Below are 20,138 nucleotides of genomic sequence, written 5' to 3'. Positions count from 1 at the left end.
GCTTGTTTCTGCATATTCTGTAATCATTTTTTATATTCTGCATGGCAAAGGAATTTTACAGATTAATATCACTTCCTGAAATGCCATTGTTCCTAAAATAACCATAGATCACATTGCCAAATAATACTGCAGCTGTCATGGTAGTGGTCCCTACTGTCTTCGATTCCTTTTTGTTGATCCTGTCAAATATCCTGTGCTAGAAATAATGATGTCTGACAAAGACCATCAGAAAGGATACTGACCTGTGAACAGTATGGTTCTGTTTTAGAGGACCTGTAACTACTAGGGTATGCAAAGATTAAACATCTAATGGTTTGGGGTTTTTTTTTTTAGCCTTAAGAAATGTCAAAGGATGGTGATTGGAAAAGAGAAGAAGCAGCACACAAGGTTTTTGTCTTAGAAGCATTTATTTACTTATTTATTTATTTATTTATTTATTATTACTATTTTTTTTTTGAGATGGAGTCTCGCTCTGTCGCCCAGGCTGGAGTGCAGAGAAGCATGTATTTAAGCACCCCATTCCTCAGCTATGCAGTGCCCCGCCACTGCCAGTGAAGAGGTTTATAAAAGAGTGACATGTTTCTCCCTAGACCCTTCTTTTGGTGCCTATTTGTTTATCAAAGACTCCATTTAAGGGTAACTTAAGTGTATTTTCAAGTGCATATGCATGTGTATTTTGCTAATTTCAAGTTTCTGTGCACATAAATTCCATTACGGAAACATTCCATATGATAACTAATCTTTGCCCTGGTGGTGGTTCAAAATAGCAGTTTGGTTGGTCTGTTTTCAACAAATTCTATAGAATGAATTGGCTGTTGTTAGAAAATGTTTTCTCTCTTTTCTCCTCCCTCTTCTCAAAATAGCAGATACATTTTAAATCCTTGATTGCTTCTTTTTCAGTGGTGTTTGAAATCTAAGTGGGATTTGAGAGAATAGTTTAGTTTGGCAGTTCTTTACCCTTGCCATTTTGTAGAAACTTTCCTCAGCTTCCCATCAGATATTCTAAGCAACTTTACCAAAAGAACTCACCTATGTGCCAAAACTACCGAGCAAAATGAAACAATAGAACCATAGAAAATGATGTAGGAGTAAGAATAAAGATATATACAGACACCCAAATTCACAACATTCCTTATCATTTGCTAATTTACTTCTAGGTTCTTCAAACTAGCAATGTGGTTTATTCCAATGATTTGTCAGTCTAGAATGTCAATAGAACAAAATCTTTTGCTGCTTAGTAAATGCTCCAAAAAGGGTATCTCATGTTATAATTAGTTGTAAAAATAGAATTCTAAAATTACATTCATTATAATCCTCTTTCCTTCTTCCCTCCTGTACACTGTACCCTACTGGAAGTGGGTAAGGGCATTAATTTCTTTCACTATCACATGGACCCACTCCATCCTATTTATTTGTTCAGAAGACAATTGAAACACAATAGAGACCAGAGCTGCTCTTTGAAAATCTAGAAATTGCCCTGTGAGCTAGATCTATAGACTCTAAGATTAAAGAAGGGCTACTACTTCACTGAACTGTTCTCCACACTCTTGCCAGATTTCTATATAACAGTTTAGGATGAATAGAAAACAGATTTGACTTGGGATGACATGAACTGAAAGGTCAATTGCTCCAACTTTTCAACACACAGTGCATCTTCAGAAAATATTTTTGACTAGCATGATTGACAGGTAATTTCAGAAATGAATTTAGGTTGGGCGTGGTGGCTCATGCCTGTAATCCCAGCACTTTGGGAGGCCAAGGCAGGCGGATCACTTAAGTTCAGGAGTTCAAGACCAGCCTGACCAACATGGTGAAACTCCGTCTCTACTAAAAATACCAAAATTAGCCAGGCATGCTGGCACGCTCCTGTAATCCCAGCTAGTCAGAAGGCTGAGGCAGGAGAATCGCTTGAACCCAGGAGGTGGAGGTTGCAGTGAGCTGAGATGGCACCACTGCACTCCTGCCTGGGCAATGGAGTGAGACGCCATCTCAAAAAAAAAAAAAAAAAAAGAAAGAAAGAAATGAATTTGGTCCCTAGAGAAGTTTCACCATGACCGTTTTAAAAGAGAAGGTAGTAAGAAAAGGAAGAGTCAATTAAGATTTATTAGTAGTAATAACTATTACTTATTGACCACCCACTGTATACTAGACATAGCTGGGCCCCTTATAGCTACTATTCCTAATCCTTATAACAACCCTATTATCATCCCCATTTTCGTATGACTTTCCAGAGGTTTATAAACTGGTTCAGAATATCAGAACTAATGTACTTGAACCCAAATTTACACCAAAGCCAAAGATTGTGCCCATTCAGTTAGGCAAAACTGCCTTTCAGACTTCCTATGAAGCTGATCCTTCCAACTCTAATAAAGCACAGTCTACCCCCAGCCACCACTATACATCTGCCTCAGCTTACTGGGAATTATTTTATCCAAAACCATCCCCCTATATGTGGGAGTAGTCTCACCAAAGAGACACTTGGCTTATGTGAGGATTCCATTGGTTAAAGTTGTTGCTAATAAATACAAGTTATTTAATCTTTAGTTTACAGATAAAACCTCTAATCTTGATCAACTATTTCCAATAAATGTCACAACTTTTTAAAGGGATCAGATCATAAGAATGTAGAAGAGCTTCACAGGTTCATCCCTAAGGGCAGAGAGGAGACAAATTACTATTCACCATGGGTCTACAATTTCATTTTCATGAACCAAAAACAACTGGTTATGTTATCTTAGTTTCAAAATAAATCTTATCAATATTTTTGGAAGTTTTATTGATTTCTTACAACTTTTCCTGCCATCTTATTGATGTCTCACAACTTTTCCTGCCATACTCCTCGCTATATCATTCCACTCATTTTCATATTTAATTACCAAATTTCCTCCTCTTTCTCTTAATTCCAGTACAATAAACAGATAATTGCTCCATTTACAGATAGATATTTTTCCCCATTACTATAGGGCACTAATTTTCAAACTTCAATGTGAATACAAATCATCTCGATGGTTTGTTAAACCACAGATTGCTGGCCCCAGCTCAGAGTTTCTGTTCAGTAGGACTTGTGAGGTGGGGAGAAGACCAAGAATATACATTTCTAACAGTCCCAAGGAGAGTGGATGCTGTGATCTAGGGGGACCACACTTTAAGAACCACACCGCTGTCAGCTAAGGAGATTTTTACCTTAGCTACAAAAGATAGTGATGGAAAAACTCAGTCAAAACAACTAGGGTATCTGGGTAGAAAGAAGACTCTGAGAGCTACTCCTTCTGCCTTGACAAGCTTACAAATCTTGAAACAAGCAACTTTTTTAATAAGTTGACCGGAGTTTTGTAAAAAATTATTTTCTTCCCTTTTGAATAACCTTTCTGATTCCCTCTCATTTTTCAACAGCTATCTTGAGAGAAATCTGATAGGAATTAACAGTTATGAAGCCTCATGTGAAAAGCTTAGCTTTTAAATATATGGAGACTGATGCATATTTTTAATTTATTATGTAATTATGGTATATAAATCTTGGTAAAGAAAAGTGAACAATTTCTCTACCTAAGAATTATTAATACAAGTTTAATGACTATTAAATATTAGGACTTGAAAGACCTTGGAATTAATTTAGTCCCTTAGTTTTCCATTTTGTGACGTACATCATGTAGCTCAAATTGTTCATAATTACTAGAATACGCTAAGTAAACAGAATTTAAAGGCTAGAGCTTAAATTGCTGATTACCTCTTAAGATATGTAAATGGTGAGAAATATACTAATTTCTTCTAAAAGCATATCACATTTTTACCATCTTCCTGTATCCTCTCTGTACATATAGAATGGAGGAACTATATACTGTAGTGTGTTTACAGTACCTTTTTTTGTCTGCAAACTCTGCCTCCCGGGTTCAAGCGATTCTCCGGCCTCAGCCTCCCGAGTAGCTGGAATTACAGGCGCGTGCCACCACGCCCAGCTAATTTTTGTATTATTAGTAGAAACGGTTTTGCCATGTTGGGCAGGCTGGTCTCGAACTCCTGACCTCAGGTGATCCACCCCCCTTGGCCTCCCAAAATGGTGGGATTATAGGCATGAGCCACCACCCCCAGCCTACAGTACTTTTCTTTAGATTAACAATTAAACTCATTGCTTTAAAATTAGAGATATTGGGCCGGATGTGGTGGTTCACGCCTGTACTCCCAGCACTTTGGGAGGCCAAGGGGGGCGGATCACCTGAGGTCAGGAGTTCGAGACCGGCCTGCCCAACATGGCAAAACCGTTTCTACTAATAATACAAAAATTAGCCAGGCATGGGGATGACAGAGTGAGACTCCATCTCACAAAAAAAAAAAAAAAAAAAAAAAATTAGAGATATTGGCTGGGCATGGTGGCTCACGCCTGTAATCCCAACACTTTGGGAGGCGGAGGCAGGAAGATCATTTGAGGTCAGGAGTTCAAGATCAGCTTGACCTACATAGTGAAACCTCGTCTCTACTAAAATACAAAAATTAGCCAGGCATGTTGGCAGCCTCCTGTAATCCCAGCTACTTGGGAGGCTAAGGCAGGAGAATCACTTAAACGCGGGAGGTGGAGATTGCAGTGAGCCAAGATTGAGCCACTGGACTCCAGCCTGGACAACAGAGCAAGACTCCCTCTAAAAAAAAAAAAAAAAAAAATTAGAGGTGTTTCACCTGAATACTCATTGAGCCCATTTTCTATAACTAACATATTTTTAAATAATTTATTCTATGCTTGACAACCTTGTAGATATTCTGTACTATAATTAATATGTTGATCAAAATTAATAAAACCATATATATATATATATATATTTTTTTTTTTTTTTTTTTTGAGACAGAGTATTGCTCTGTCGCCCAGGCTGGAGTGCAGTGGCGCGATCTCGGCTCACTGCAAGCTCCGCCTCCTGGGTTCATGCCATTCTCCTGCCTCAGCCTCCCGAGTAGCTGGGACTACAGGCACCCACCACCACACCTAATTTTTTCTATTCTTTAGTAGAGACGGGTTTTCACCATGTTAGCCAGGTCTTGATCTCCTGACCTCGTGATCCATCCACCTCAGCCTCCCAATAATAAAACCATATTTTATGTCTAAATCTATATAATATCTATAATTATATATAAACCTTAATGCTGTCATTCTAGTGGATTACATTGTATTGAAGTATTAAATTAATTCATACATAGACATTTGGGTTCTGCAAGTTCATTGACTTCTCTTAACAGCTACTACCTTTGAATGATTAGCACTCCAGAACACTGAATGAGTTCCTAATTGTGAAAATGATTAACTAACTGCTGACATAACAGATAGTCACAAACTCAAATGGATCATTATAGGCAATGTAACTTTTTAAAAATTTCTCTATTCATCTGTATTATGGCTACAAGATAAATTTTAGATTTAAAAAAATTAAGTGTTAGAATTATCCTTTGAGTAGGCTTCAGGCAGAATAAATTTATAGTAGGCTTCAGCTCAACATTAGGGCAAACTTTAAGGATTGTGTGACTTCTCTGCTCCTGGAATTATTTAAGGTAGAGACTAGGCACGCGCTGAATGTGGGATGCATAAAGGGAATTAATAAATCAGAAAAGGTGAATCGTTATGGCTCAAAGATTCTTCTCCACTCTGAAGGATTCAGAATTTATTGGAAATAATCATTGGAACTTTTGCCTTCAGGCCTTCTGTTAATTTACTGGTTTGGATAAAGAAGTGTGATTTCAAATTTTCTACTATTATTGTGAAAACATATAAAGAAAAGAAATCCTTCTTCCCATCCTTTGTTATTGCAAAACAATGTAAGAATTAGATTTTAAATTTACATGAACTTTATTAATTAAATGACTGGTTAAATAGTATTTATGAAATTTATTCTGCAAGATTAAGTCTACCTTTTATAATTTTCAAAGAAACTTTTCACTTTCAATCTTTTTTCAAAAATACAAAGGAATAAATTTAGTATTTATAGTGCTATTTCAAAAGTGCCTGCTATAGATTTATTTAGAACAACACAAGAGGCAGTAGGGTAAATCGGAAAACCAAATTATTGGATATTATCAAATTTTTTCTTTATAAAAATTCACATTAAATTATTTTTAAAAGTCGAAACATCTATAATATCTTTCTCCATTTTTTCTTGCACTGCTAATTAAGGTGGAAAGAAGCAACATCGTTTGCTAATTTCATCTTAAATTTTTTGTTTTAGACAACAGGTTTCCAAGTAAGTTCATTATTGCTACAAATGCAATCATATCTAAATTCAGGACCTAGTGAATTCGTATGAAACTCGATTCTCCCTGGTGGTGTCCACTTTTTTCTTGTCACTTCTTCTAATCATCTGTGCTTTCTTGTGATACTGTAACATTTCCAGATTTCAAGTGGGCAAGTAGTAGCTTTTATGGAGAGATCTGAGTGATTTAAATGTTATCACACAAACATCTATAAACTATATTGCACATTTCTAAATATTTGGCTAAGCAAATTTTATTCCTCCAGATAAATATTACGTACACTTTATATATAATAGATAGATATGGATATAGATATATAATCTCTCTTATAGAGAGTATGTGTAATATATATTAAACATACATATATTGCACATGCATAGATATACAATTTTTTACATATATATGTAAAAAATTTTTAAAGAGATCCCAATCTTATTCACCTTTTTCTTGTCCCTGGAGAAGTAGTGGCAAATTGGTTTCATCTCGCTTGTATCTACAATTGATTGGCTGCCCTAAAGTGCTGTGTTCGTATCTACAGGGAGAGGGAAAAATCAGCATTCATGCCAAATATTTGCTATTTGTCATTCCTGCTTTAGAGACATAAAAGTTCTTATTGTAGCTCTAAAATTTCTAGCTTAGCCAGATAGCTGGCAGTTGCAGCACAAACTACCATATGACTCACCTGGAATGTGTCTCTTCTAATATGTGAAAGAGATTGTTTGAAATCTCTTTCCTTTTTTTTTTCTTTTGATCATCTCTCCTTTAAAAGAGCAGAGCATCTCCACTATGCCTCTGAGAAACTAGCATGATGGCCATGATGATGTCATCAAAGATACTCTTAAGTATTAAACTCTACATTTGCTTCTAATGAGTTCTAACCCCCATTAAAATGACAGCAGTTGCATCCTTTAAAATTTAGTCCAGTGATTCTCAAACATAAGTGTGCAGGTGTATTAAATAAAAATACAGGTTTGGTCCCCATCCTCAGAGATTCTGATTGATTGGTTCAAGAGAGGGGTTCAGAAATTGGCATTTTTCATCGTCTTACTCATTCTCATACAAGTGGTCTGGAAGCCACTCTTTGTCATTGACTTAGACTGTGGACTTGCGTTCTTTCTTTTTTTCTTTCTTTCTTTCTTTCTTTTTTTTTTTTTGTTTTTTGTTAGACTTGCATTCTTTCTTCCGTATCATTTTTCCAGCACAAATTGCTTAAGTTTTCAATACTGTCAGTCATGACACCATGGAATGATGATTTTTTGGTTACAATATTAATAAGTAGTATCCGGGGCTCACTTTATTTTATTTATTTATTTATCTATCTATTTATTTATTTATTTATTTTTGAGACAGAGTCTCACCCTGTTGCCCAGGCTGGGGTGCAGTGGTGCGATCTCAGCTCACTGCAACCTCCACCTCCCAGGTTCAAATGATGCTCATGCCTCAGCCTCCTGAGTAGATGGGACTACAGGCATGTGCCACCATGCCTGGCTAATTTTTGCATTTTTGATAGAGACAGAGTTTCACCATGTTGGCCAGGCTGGTCTCAAACTCCTAGCCTCAGCTGACCTGCCCGCCTCGGCCTCCCAAAGTGCTGGAATTACAGGTGTGAGCCACTGTGCCCAGCCTTGGTTTGTTTGTTTGTTTTTGTCGTTGTTTGTGTGTTTTTGTCATTGTTTGTTTGTTTGTTTGTTTGTTTTTGAGACAGGGTCTTGTTCTGTCACCCAAGCTGGAGTGCAGTGGCCCAATCACAGCTCACTGCAGCCTTGACTTGGCAGGCACAAGCAGTCCTCCCACCTCAGCCTCCCAAGTAGCTGGGACCATAGGTGCATGCCACCATGCCTGGCTAATTTTTTTTATTTTTTGTAATGACAGCATCTGTTTATGTTGACCCAGCTGGTGTTAAAGTCCTGCGCTCAAGCATTTCTCCCATCTCAGCCTTCCAAAGTGCTGGGATTACGGGCATGAGGCACTGCACCCGGCCAGGGCTCACTTTAAACACAGAGAGGCTAAATGCATAAATCCAGGTGTTTAAGATTTTGTATGCTATCATATTGGCCAGCTTTCTGGGCAGTGATTACTGGAAATGCCAGTTTCTCACCCGCCTCCTAAACTCAAGTTCTGTCTGTCTGGTCTTACTTACATCAGTCCACTGGTTTCATACTCCCTGAATTTCACAACCAGACATTCAGAGTCTTTAGAGCCAAGCGACTGGTCTTTCAGTCTCAAAAGTTGACCCTTTAAGTCTCAAATGACATTTCTCAACCTCTTTTTTTTTTTAATATATATACAGTATAAACCTATCATTTATCAGGAGTAGAAAAAAATTGCCTTAGTCAATCTAGTCAATGTTTGAATGCCTCACTTCTGGTGGTGGTGTGTTTGTTTGTTTGTTTGTTTGTTTTCAATTGTGGTTAAAAAAATGCATAGCATAAAATTTACCATCTTAAGCATTTCTAAATGTTCAGTAATGTTGTGTTCAGTAGCATTAAGTATATTCACCTTGTCATGCAACCAATCTGCAGAACTTTTTTGTCCTGCAAAACTGAAAAGCCATATCCATTGAATAACTCCCCATCTTCCTTTCCCCCGCAAGCCTGGCAACTACCATTACACTTTCTTCTCAACCTTTTCTTTAAATAAGCAATATATTTTCTTAACCTTTCTCCCATCCATAATGGGTTTACAGTTATTGCTATTTAGCTCTCCAAGTATAAACCTTATCTCCTGTATTGTTAGAATTCTCACATGCAAAAAGATTTACACAAAGCAGTTATGCTTGTATTAAGATAAGATATGCTTATAATCTTTGAGTGAAGGTATTTTATCCTGGAAGCTTTTCCACTGATTTACAGGGGGAGGTAAGCCTTTATTCCTCTTGAGACCTATGGATCTCACTTTATGCTTCCTGGCTGGTTTGTTATTTTATTTGTTTGCTGAAGGTTTAAGGTTAGAGTTACCAGGGCAATTAGGCTTAAATCCTAGAATTTCCTTGGCTTTTTCCTGTCTACATTCTAAGACTGTTTTACCATAACACTTTATAACGTAAGTAGTAGATTGGAAGTTTTTCTGGAATTTGACAAATTAATGTTTACTAAATGATTTCATAATCTTTGCTTATTCAGTATAAAACAGTTTACCTTTAAACAGCTTTAATAGAAACACAATTTGGGAGGAAATAGATAAAAAATAAAAATGTATTTTTCTGCAAATGAACTGTTTCAAATGTTATTTTCAAAATCTTTGGCAGTAAGAAAATACTGAACCCGAGAAATAAATTTTTTAAACTCTTATTCTGTAAAAGTTTTTCTTTTGAAACATTTCTCTTCCTCTGTTATTAAAATTTTTTTAAGAAATCAATAAAAGCTTAAAGTCTTTAAGCAATATACATCTAAATAACCAAAAATGCTATAATTATGAGTATGCTGCTTATGATCTTCCCATAGGGAAAAAAAATCTGTCTTTTCTTGGCCTAAATTATTTCAGAGCTAGCACAAAAACTGATTGATCGTGACTCTTGGATAATGATAACTAAGTCTTCGTTTCATGAATTTAACAATTTATATCAATGCTACCTTATGAGTTTTTCAGACAAATGCTATTTGTATTGAACCATTTTAAATAATTCCTTAATCCGGAATAATTCGGATTTTTTTAATGATCTGCTGCAACATATTGGTATTATTGAATCTCATTTTTTCTTTGATTTCCATTATAAAATTAGAAATATTTTCTGGGGGAAAAAATACTCCTTGAGTTGAAAAGATTTAGTGAAGGAGATGTGTTGCAGCTGATTCAGTAATGTTCCAGGCAATTACCTTTTTTTGTTTTCAGCGCTCCCCTCACTCTTTAAGATCTTTCCTCGTTGATCACCATACCACCCCGAAATCACAGAAGTTTATTTAATGCTATGCATTCCTCAGAGCACGTGATGCCAGAACTTAACCTCCCCTAAATTTTCAGCTTCTAACCTAAGCTGGACACTAATATTTTGCCAGTAGGAACCTTTTTTTTTTTGAGACAGAGTTTCGCTCTTGTTGCCCAGGCTGGAGTGCAGTGGCGCGATCTCGGCTCACTACAACCTCCGCCTCCTGGGTTCAAGTGATTCTTCTGCTTCAGCCTCCTGAATAACCGGGATTACAGGCGCCCGTCACCATGCCTGACTAATTTTGTGTTTTTAGTAGAGACGGGGGTTTCACCATGTTGGCCAGGCTGGTCTCGAACTCCTGCCTCAGGTAATCCTCCTGCCTCGGGCTCCCAAAGTGCCGGGATTACAGGCGTGAGCCGCCGCGCCCGGCCAGGAACCTTTATATAGTACAATGAATTCCAGCCTGAAAATTCCCAAAGTTCTGAGCCTTTATTTCATATGTATTTACCTAATATATCAATTATTATATTAAACTTAGAATAAAGAATGCCTGTAAGATTTATAATGACTAAAGTTAGTTTGCATTGTTGTTCTTCAAGCGTTATTAAACCGTACTCCTCTTTAAGCAAGTTTTTGGGTCACTAGGTAACTATGTGATTTGGTTTGTTGATCACCATTTATTGTTTGACTCACTTTTTCAAAGACCCACTATTATATTTAATGACATACCAAGCTCTAATTCAAGCAGTGCCCTCTATTAAGGTGATTTGCATCTGACTTGAAGCATATTAAATAAAATCTACATTTTATTTGATGCAAATGTTATATATTTATATTAAAAAATTAATCAATCTTAGGTAAACACAACTTGATTCTTAAATTAGATTCTTAATAACTCAATTCTAAATGATTACTTAGCAAATTTGTCACAAAATAACTATAAAGTGTATGTGAATGCTAAATTACTCAGTATATCTATGCTTAATTAATAAACTCCAAAAATTAGTTGTGTATTATTTGCACTATTTCAATCATTCAGAAAATTGTTTTAAAAAATCCTTGCAGTCTTGCTGCTGACCTCATGGTGTGCAGTAGTGTGATATAGAGATGATGCACTGTCTTTCAGAAGCCTTGGATCTATGCCTTCTAGCTGGGCCTGGGGCAAGTCATTTAACCTCTGTGGATCCCAGCTTGCTTATCCATAAATTGAGGGAATTGGATCAGAGTGATGATCTCTAAGAACCCCTTCAATTTCTGTATCCCTGAAGTCAGTGAAACTTCTCTTAAAGTTAGTTTCTACTTTCTTCTTTGGGCTTTTCTCATTTTCCTCCCACTCCCCTTGGTTTCATCTCTCATCTGACATTTATTGACCATCCTTTCCTTCTTGGCATGATTCATATTTAGTTATGGCCACTTTACAGTGTTGCAGTATGCTGCTTCTCTGCCTAATTTGCCCAGTTCCCTTTTTCACCCTGCCATTTTACATATAAATTATCTTGGAACTAACACAAAAACTAGTTGATCATGATATATTATATATATAATCAATAAGACTTATCTTTTGGCCCTGTACACAAAAGTTTTAAATAGGCAATTCTTCCAGTTCCAAGAGATTTTTTTAGACACACAACCTAAAACTTGTTGGAGTATATTTTAAACTTAAGTTTCCCATTTGAAAAATCCTAACTCCTTAACTTGAATTTAAGTTTAAAAGCAGAGACTGTTTCCTCCTCTTTTGTATTCCCCTCTCCACCTTGCACTGGGCTGATTACTTAAATCATCTCTTTTCACTTAATCACCAGCATTCCTGTTCCTGTTTTGTCTTTGAAATCTTGTTGCTTCAGAATCACGGTACTTAACAGACAAATCTAAATGGTGACAATTGTTAACGAAAGCGATAGTTTTAAAACCTAACAAAAAATGCTATGTCATCTTTATTTCAAAGATGACTCACAATTAAAGGATGATTTGTTGCCTGCACACCCTAAATTTTATTTCAGAAATATTCTTTCCCTTGCTTAATGGATAAGTGATGCTGTTCCTCTACTCATTCAATGGACATTGAGTAGCTACTTTTTGCCAGGTTCTGTGCTAGGGTCTAGGGATACAATAACTTAGGAAAGACAAATATTTCACTGCCATTAGCTTTAAGTGTGCCATGTCCAAAGGTATTTGATTCAAAGCAGCTTTTGGAGCCTAATTACAGTATCATTTTGTTCATTCAACAGATATTTATTTGATTATCTGCCATGTGCTAGACAGTTTGTTGGTATATATGCAAGTGTATTTGAAGCTATCTAGTATAAAATGCTATGCATTATTTTTCCCTTATCAATTTATCCTTTGAATATGATTAACTATCTACATACTGTCATAGTGCTCAAAATATATTTCATTGATGCAGATTTAGAGAAATACAATGATACTATTTTAAACAATAATTCTGTCTTCCTCATTCCAAATCTGCCTTGATGTCCTACGGTGAAAATAACTATTCTGTTTCATTTCATGTGCCATTGTGTTCAAGTGGTAACGACTACCTGAGTCCTAGGTTGGAGATGATTGTGAAGCTCCATTCAGGCCCATGGTAAAAGACTGCGATGATTTCTGTATGTTGATGGGGCAGTCAGATGAGGAAAGCAAGGAGTAGTTATATACATGTCACATGTTAGCCCTTCCTGCCCCAGGCTTTTGTATTCATCCTCACTAATTTTATTTCACTCTCATTGCATATACAGTATATTCACAAATTCTTTTTCTCCTCATATGTTTGGATTGACAAAAATCCATCAGTGTTCTCAGCTATGATGACTATCTCACCAATGTGTTAGCCAACCAAATGAGATTTACTAACACCTCTGTGTTAGTAAATACACAGTTGTAATAATTTTCACTGTAGAGACATTGCAATGAAGACAATTAATAGATAAATTCAGTTAATCATGAGTACAAAAAATTTGTCCTGAAAGTTTTCCGTAACTGGTCATTAATTATGAAATATTTTCTAATTCAATTAAATATAAAAAGAATATGTAATTTTAAATTATAATAATTTACATATAGGTTAAAATCATTTTCCAAGTTTTTTTATATTATACCTCATTTTACCCTGATGAAATTCCTGATTTAGATTAGTTCAGTGTCACTATCCCCACTTGACAGATGAAGAAAACCAAAGCCCAGCAGGTGAAATGATTTGCTGTAATCACTTAGCTGCCTAATAAAAATACCAGGGTTTTAACAAGCCCACTGCTTATCGAAGCCTTTTATATTAATAATAACATAGAAATTTAAAGCGGTAAACTTGAAATCAAAATTTGGCAAAATTAAGCATGTATGTTTATAGCTCATTTAAAGAGTTTTTTTTGAAATGCATTCTAGGTATTTTGTTGCTTTCATCACATCTTTAGGCTCAATTCTGCACTCAGTAAACTCTTGGTTTTGGCCCTGGCAGAAGACCTAGCAGCTCATTACATTGGTGCTCATGTCTGTGCACCAGCTGCTTGCCGACCTCAGCCTCTGCCTCAAACTCTGAGCCTTTGTCCTCTGTGCTTAAGATTCCCCGCCTGAGCTTCCCACCTTAGCTAACCTTCCAGAACTTGACGTTTCCTCACCTGTTAACCCAAATCTTGTCATGGCATCTGCACTGCAGAATAGCCCTCCAAAAGTGATATAGTTTAGAGGATTTAAGAGGTAAAACTACTTCATTTGCATAATAAGTTTGGTTAATTAAACAGCGAGTAAATCTTTTCCTTGCATTCCATTTTTTTTATTTTTTTTTTATTTTTTATTTTTTCGAGACAGGGTCTTGCTTTGTCACCCAGGCTGGAGTGCAGTGGTGCAGTGACGGCTCACTGCAGCCTTGACTTCCGGGGCTTAAGTGATCCTCCCACCTCAGACTCCTGAGTAGCTGGTACTACAGACATGCACCACCATGCCCAGCTATTTTTCCTATTTTTTGTGGACACAGGGTCTCACTATGTTTCCTAGGCTGGTTTTCCCTCTACATGCTTATGAACAAGAGATAAATGACCACATGATAAGTTAGAAGCAGACTTTTTCAGAAACCTTTTTGAAAGGAATGATCCAGGTTTTTATGAAACCAACTGAAGAACCCACTGTTCTTCATCTGCATCAGTACCATGATTACAGTTGTTGACAGTGAAGGCCCTAGAGCACTGCAGTATTCTCATTTGCGAATGCAAAATTTAATCACGTTTATTATGTTGTATTTATTAAAGCAGAAAATCGAAATAATACATATTAGAAATATTTCCATTTCAATAGGATTAAAAGCATACTGTTAGCTAGGAATTGCTGTTAAGTAAATGACTTCGCTCCCTGATATTCCCAGTTAACCATGGTTTTGTAGCATCACTGAGGAACTAGCAGGCTAAATTCTGAATTCTTACATGCAGATTGAATTATTCTGGTGGTTTTTGTTGTTGTTGTTTTGTTTTGTTTTGTTCTGAGACAGAGTCTCACTGTGTCACCCAGGCTAGAGTGCAGTGGTGTGATCTCGGCTCACTGCAACCTCCACCTCCCGGGTTCAAGTACTTTTCCCACCCCAGCCCCCCGAGTAGCTGGGACTACAGGTGTATGTCACCACACCCAGCTAATTTTTGTATTTTTTGGCAGAGATGGGTTTCACCATGTTGGCCAGACTGGTCTTGAACTCCTGACCTCAAGTGATCCACCCATTTTGACCTCCCAAAGTGCTGGGATTACAAGTGTGAGCCACTGCACCTGTCCGAATTATTCTGTTTCTGTATTTATGGCCATAGAAGTTTCAGATTGGCTAAATCTGCACAAATTATCATATAGTTATAAAAGTCAGATCAATATGGCTAAGATTATCATAGAGGAGCTTAATAGGAGTTCCACACTTGCCTTTTGCCGGGAGAAGGAAACAAGTGACTTTAATCCACTTCCTCTACCCCCTTAAGCAATGGCAGTAATTTCAGCTGTATTTTTAGGTATTGGATCCCCTAAAGTTATCAGGCAATCTCAGTGGCCTAGTATAAAGTGTAAACAGAACAGACCTTGGTGTCAGCCAGTCCTGGGTTCAAGTCCAAATTCTGTCATTTATTGTGAAATTTGGAGCAGTTTATATAACTGTATAGAGTTGTGAGAATTTATTCATTCATCATTCATTGTATATTTATCAATCACCTACTATGTGCTGGTCAATCTTTAAAGTTCAGGGGATTATATTGATAACAAAACATAAGGTTCCCTGCCCTCACAGAACCTAGAGTCAGCCAGAATTCTCTTAAAAAAGTTAAATGCGACCAGGCGCAGTGGCGCACGCCTGTAATCCCAGCACTTTGGGAGGCCAAGGCGGGCCTCACTTGAGGTCAGGCATTCAAGACCAGCCTGGCCAACATGGTGAAACCCCATCTTTACTAAAAATACAAAAATTAACCAGGCGTGGTGGTGTGCAGCTGTAATCCCAGCTACTCGGGAGGCTGAGTCACGAGAATCGCTTGAACCCAGGAGGCGGAGGTTGCAGTGGCAGCGAGCCGAGATCATGCCACTGCACTCCAGGCTGGGCAACAGAGCAAGATTCCATCTCAAAAAACAGAAAGTTAAATGCCTTCAGGTACATAAGGCTGTTAACAAAATGTCACATAATCAAAGCATTTAACAAATATTAATTAACATCATTATTAATTCTTCCCAACCCGTGAAATGGATGGTTCCCTGGAAAGTATAACAACATTATGCAAAATTCAAAGGGAGCCTCCTTTTACCATAGGAACCTTTAGGTGTAGCAGCTGCAAGGGAATTGGGCTGCTTATAATCTCATGAAACTGTTTTCGGTCAAATATAAAAGTGCACAATTGTGCAGGCAAAAATTTCTTGCACAGGAAACAAAAAGCACTAACTATAAAAGAAAAAAAACAATACATTAGACTCCATCAAAATTAAAATTTCCTACTCATCCAAAGACACCATTAAGAAAATGAGTAAACTATCCACAGACTGGAGAATAATTGAAGCATAGTTTTATTCCTGGAGGAAATCAGAACAGCTTTGTTTTTTTCTTTTTTTAAAAAAAGATAATCATTAGGCTGTTTGCATGATTGAGGGACCAGTTGCTGCAGCGCTGAAAGTATTACATTCACCTATTTCCTAGTACCTACAGTTTTTCTCGTCTAGATCTACCATCGACTTTGATCGTTTTTTGCCTGAAGGTGTCTTTGGGGGTAATATAACACCCTCATTTTACAAGAGGTAGGAAAAATATTTGCATGACTTTGACATCATTTAACTAGTCATTTCAGAACTTGAACTAGACGTTATTAAGTGGTACTTCCACTGTTCAGTGTCTGTTTTTCTGATTAAACTGATTTTGCTTCAAAATCAGTGAGATTATATAGGCGTCATTCAGAATATTTGTTTTTATTCTTCAACTAGAAGAGTTTTCTCACCTCTTTATTTTCAAGTTGAAACCATTATTATAAGATTATGTTAATGGGTCATTTGACTCTGAAAAAAATAGCTTTTTAAAGGTTGATCACACTTTAATCTTCAATTTCAGGATAGTAAAGAACCATTATAATTTAGGCCCCAGTGACTGTCATAAAACAGATTTTACCAGACCACCATCTTAATACAGAGATTTTCCTCTTTCATATTTGAACTATATTTTTTCTATCATCTAGCTCTTAGAACTCTATTTTCCTTTAATACTAATGATTCCTCTCGTCCTCAGAAATGTTTACATGAAACAGCACATGACTGTCCTTTTTGTTGATCCCAAAACTTTTTATTGTTCACTCTAGAGAGGCAAATAATGTCCTTCAGTGTCACTAATTGAGTTTTTAAAAGGAATATTTGATAGCTAAGAATCTGTTGTCTTGTATCAATTTATCATTTTTACAATTGGGTCAAGATATATTTATGCAATTTTTATGTTAATAGCATAATAGCAGTAGCAATATAATGTGTGGCTTGGGAGTTTCAGAGATTTTTTTAAAAACCTAAGTATGTGCCTATGCTTTTCCTTTTTAACCATATTGAATGTGTAATGTTGAGTTAGAAGACACTGTGTGAGGTACGAAATGGCAATTCAAGGGGAATGAGAACATTCGTTTATTCAGTGAACAAATATGTATTGAGTTCCTCCCATAGGCCCAGCATTGTACTAGGGAAATTGCTCACTATTTTTGTTTTTCCCCTCTAACCTAAGGTGGAGATGATAATGAATAGTAAAATTACATGTTTTAGATGTCTTTGTATGTTATAGGTGGATTTGGGACAGCAAAAGCCTTTGGTGGGTTTCACTTGGAATTACAAGAAGAAGTAAATTAGATAAATAATTGTCTGACTTCTGATGATAGGGTGTTTTTGTTTTTGTTTTGAGATGGAGCTATTCTCCTGCCTCAGTCTCCCGAGTAGCTGGGACCACAGGCGCCCACCACCACGCCTGGCTAATTTTTGTATTTTTAGTAGAGACGGGGTTTCACCATATTGGCCATGGCTGGTCTCGATCTCCTGACCTTGAGATCCACCCTCCTCGCCTTCTCAAAGTGCTGGGATTACAGCCTTGAGCCACCACACCCAGCCTTCTGATGACAGTTTTAATTTTGTAGATGAATTTGGCATGACGTGGATAAATTCTGTCGAGGTCATTACTGTTTTCTTCTCAAAACCAATAGAATTTCCTCACTTATTTATTTTTAGAATTGTCAGGTTGTGTAATAAAGTTATTTCTGTAGGAAACTGGGAATTCATTGGCTATTTGACTCTGAATGTAACGTCTTTAAAGCTGATGAAGGAGTGGCCCCTTAGATTTGAAGTGGTAAGGTAGTCATAAGTTAGGCTCCCAGACACTGGCATTCGACATGATTTTGAAGTGTGATAGACCAGGTATACACTTGATTGTGCACCAAGAGGCATAAGGTAAAATCTTGTTTCCTTCCCACCTGTAAGTTTTAAGTGCGTCAGTCTCCTTTCTCTACTGGTGGTATCCTGTTGCTCCACTAGTAGCCCCTGATATAAAACCCGTGTCCTCCATAGAGAATTAGTCATGAATCCCTTTCCAGGGCATGTTGTTCTCTGTGTGGTGATTTGAAGGGAGAAGTTTTGAAATGAAAAAAAAAAAAAAAGAAAAAAGAAAAATGCTAAGCAACTTCTGATGCTTTAGAAGGAATGTTGTGTTTCATTATAATGCATTTTAACATCTTTATTAAGATATAACTTAATAAAATGCTCAGATCTTAGCATGTCATTCAGTCAGATTTGATGAATATGAAGACACATTTCTGTCACCCCAGAAAGTTCCCATGTACCCCTCCCCAGTCAACACTCCGCTGACCCTGACTTCCAAAAGCAACCACTCATCAGATGTCTATCACCACAGATTAGTTTTGTGTATTCTGGAATCCCCTGTTAATTGCATGTATTTTTCTTTTCTTTTCTTTTTGTTTTGGTGACAGGATCTCACCCTGTCACCCAGGCTGGAGTGCAGTGGCACAATCTCAGCTCGCTGCAACCTCCACCTCCCAGATTTCAGCAATTCTCATGCCTCAGCCTCCCAAGTAGCTGGGACTACAGGCACATGCCGCCACGCCCAGCTAACTTTTGTATTTTTTGTAGAGATGGGGTTTCACCATGTTGCCCAGGCTGGTCTCAAACTCCTGAGCTCAGGTGATCTGCCCATCTCGGCCTCCCAAAGTGCTAGGATTATGGGTATGAGCCACTATACCTGGTCTGTGTGTATTTTTCTCTGTTTGGCTTATTTCACTCAACATAATAATTTTGAGATTGTCCATGTTTTTGAGTCTGTCAGTAGAGTGTTTCTTTTATTGCCTGATGATACTTTTTTAAAACAGGCAAGAAATAAGCAGATCGTCACTGAATATCTTGATTGACACATAACTACTATTAAAATCATGGCAGCAAACCTGTAGTAAGAATGCAGGGGGAGAAAATACCCTCTTATATTAATATTAAGTGACAGTACTTCTAACATCTGAACAACTCTCCCACCTTAATTAGCGTTATATGCATCAAGAGCTACTCTTTTGGAAGACTCTAAATTACTAAAAACAGAACCTGAGTTCACATCAGCAATTGTAATAGCTGTAAAACTATTACTGTTTCCATCGCTTTATAGTTCTGCTTTGACTTCAGAAACTAGTTTGAAAAATAATCCCATTTAAGGATATTCTTTTTTTTTTTCAGACAGAGTCTTGCTCTGTTGCCCAGTCTGGAGTGCAGTGGCACAATCTTGGCTCACTGTAACTGCAACCTCTGCCTCCCCGGTTCAAGCAATTCTCTTGTCTCAGCCTCCCTAGTAGCTGGCACCTGCCACCATGCCCAGCTAATTTCTGTATTTTTAGTAGAGATGGGGTTTCACCGTGTTAGCCAGGCTGGTCTCGAACTCCTGACCTCAAGTGATCCACCCACCTCGGGCTTCCAAAATGCTGGGATTACCTGCGTGAGCCACTGTGCCCAGCCAAGGATATTTTTCTTGTAGTATCTCCATTATCAAAACGTGCTGGAAATAATGCTTTACTTGTTTATCAATATGATGATGCTTCAGGAGCTTTTATGCCCTCTTAAAATTATGTAATATAGACCTGATGAACTCAGTTTTATTATTAGAAACTCATTTTGATCTGTAATTCCAAGCAAATATTATATAAATGAAACAAGAGTAGATACAGTAAGAGCAGCATCCAGATTGCATTTTTCTTCTTTTGAAAGTCCTAATTAAATTGTTTGCCATGTTATACAAAGATTCATTGAGATTCTGGGGAGTGGCAGTAAATTTAAGCAAAGATTATACTGTGATTCTGGGGAGCCATAGTAAATTGTGTACCAACAAATCTAAAGGGTGAAATTTTACTTTCTGCTTATTGTCTTTTTCAAGAAAATTCTATAGTTACCAAAAAGGTGGCTGAATTTTGATATAATAAAGGAGAGGGTTGAGCTGGCCTTTGGCTAGTCCACCCCCATTCTTACCATCTTCACCTTCAAGACTGAAATAAGGAGCTGCAGGAGCACAAAGAGATCCCAAAACATTGTCACATAC

General features: G+C 37.1%; 1 protein-coding gene across 2 annotated transcripts in view; it reads left to right on the top strand.

Moving 5' to 3' along the window:
* The window catches only part of PURG (purine rich element binding protein G), a 37,086-nt gene that overhangs the window by 9,630 nt on the left and 7,318 nt on the right, over window positions 1-20,138 (top strand). Inside the window, exon 3 of one of the 2 annotated variants that reach the window (XM_063668611.1) lies at window positions 334-404. The exons of the other annotated variant lie outside the window; for it this stretch is intronic. Coding sequence (XP_063524681.1) covers window positions 334-339 — 6 coding nt within the window. The 3' untranslated portion in view covers window positions 340-404. Of the gene's footprint in view, window positions 1-333; window positions 405-20,138 lie in introns of those variants that run through there. 2 annotated transcript variants of the gene reach the window in all.

Source organism: Pongo pygmaeus, chromosome 7, assembly GCF_028885625.2.
Source record: "Pongo pygmaeus isolate AG05252 chromosome 7, NHGRI_mPonPyg2-v2.0_pri, whole genome shotgun sequence".
Classification (NCBI taxonomy): Eukaryota; Metazoa; Chordata; class Mammalia; order Primates; family Hominidae; genus Pongo; species Pongo pygmaeus.
Note: the sequence above shows the minus strand (reverse complement) of the source record. Positions and strands in the feature narration are given on the sequence as shown.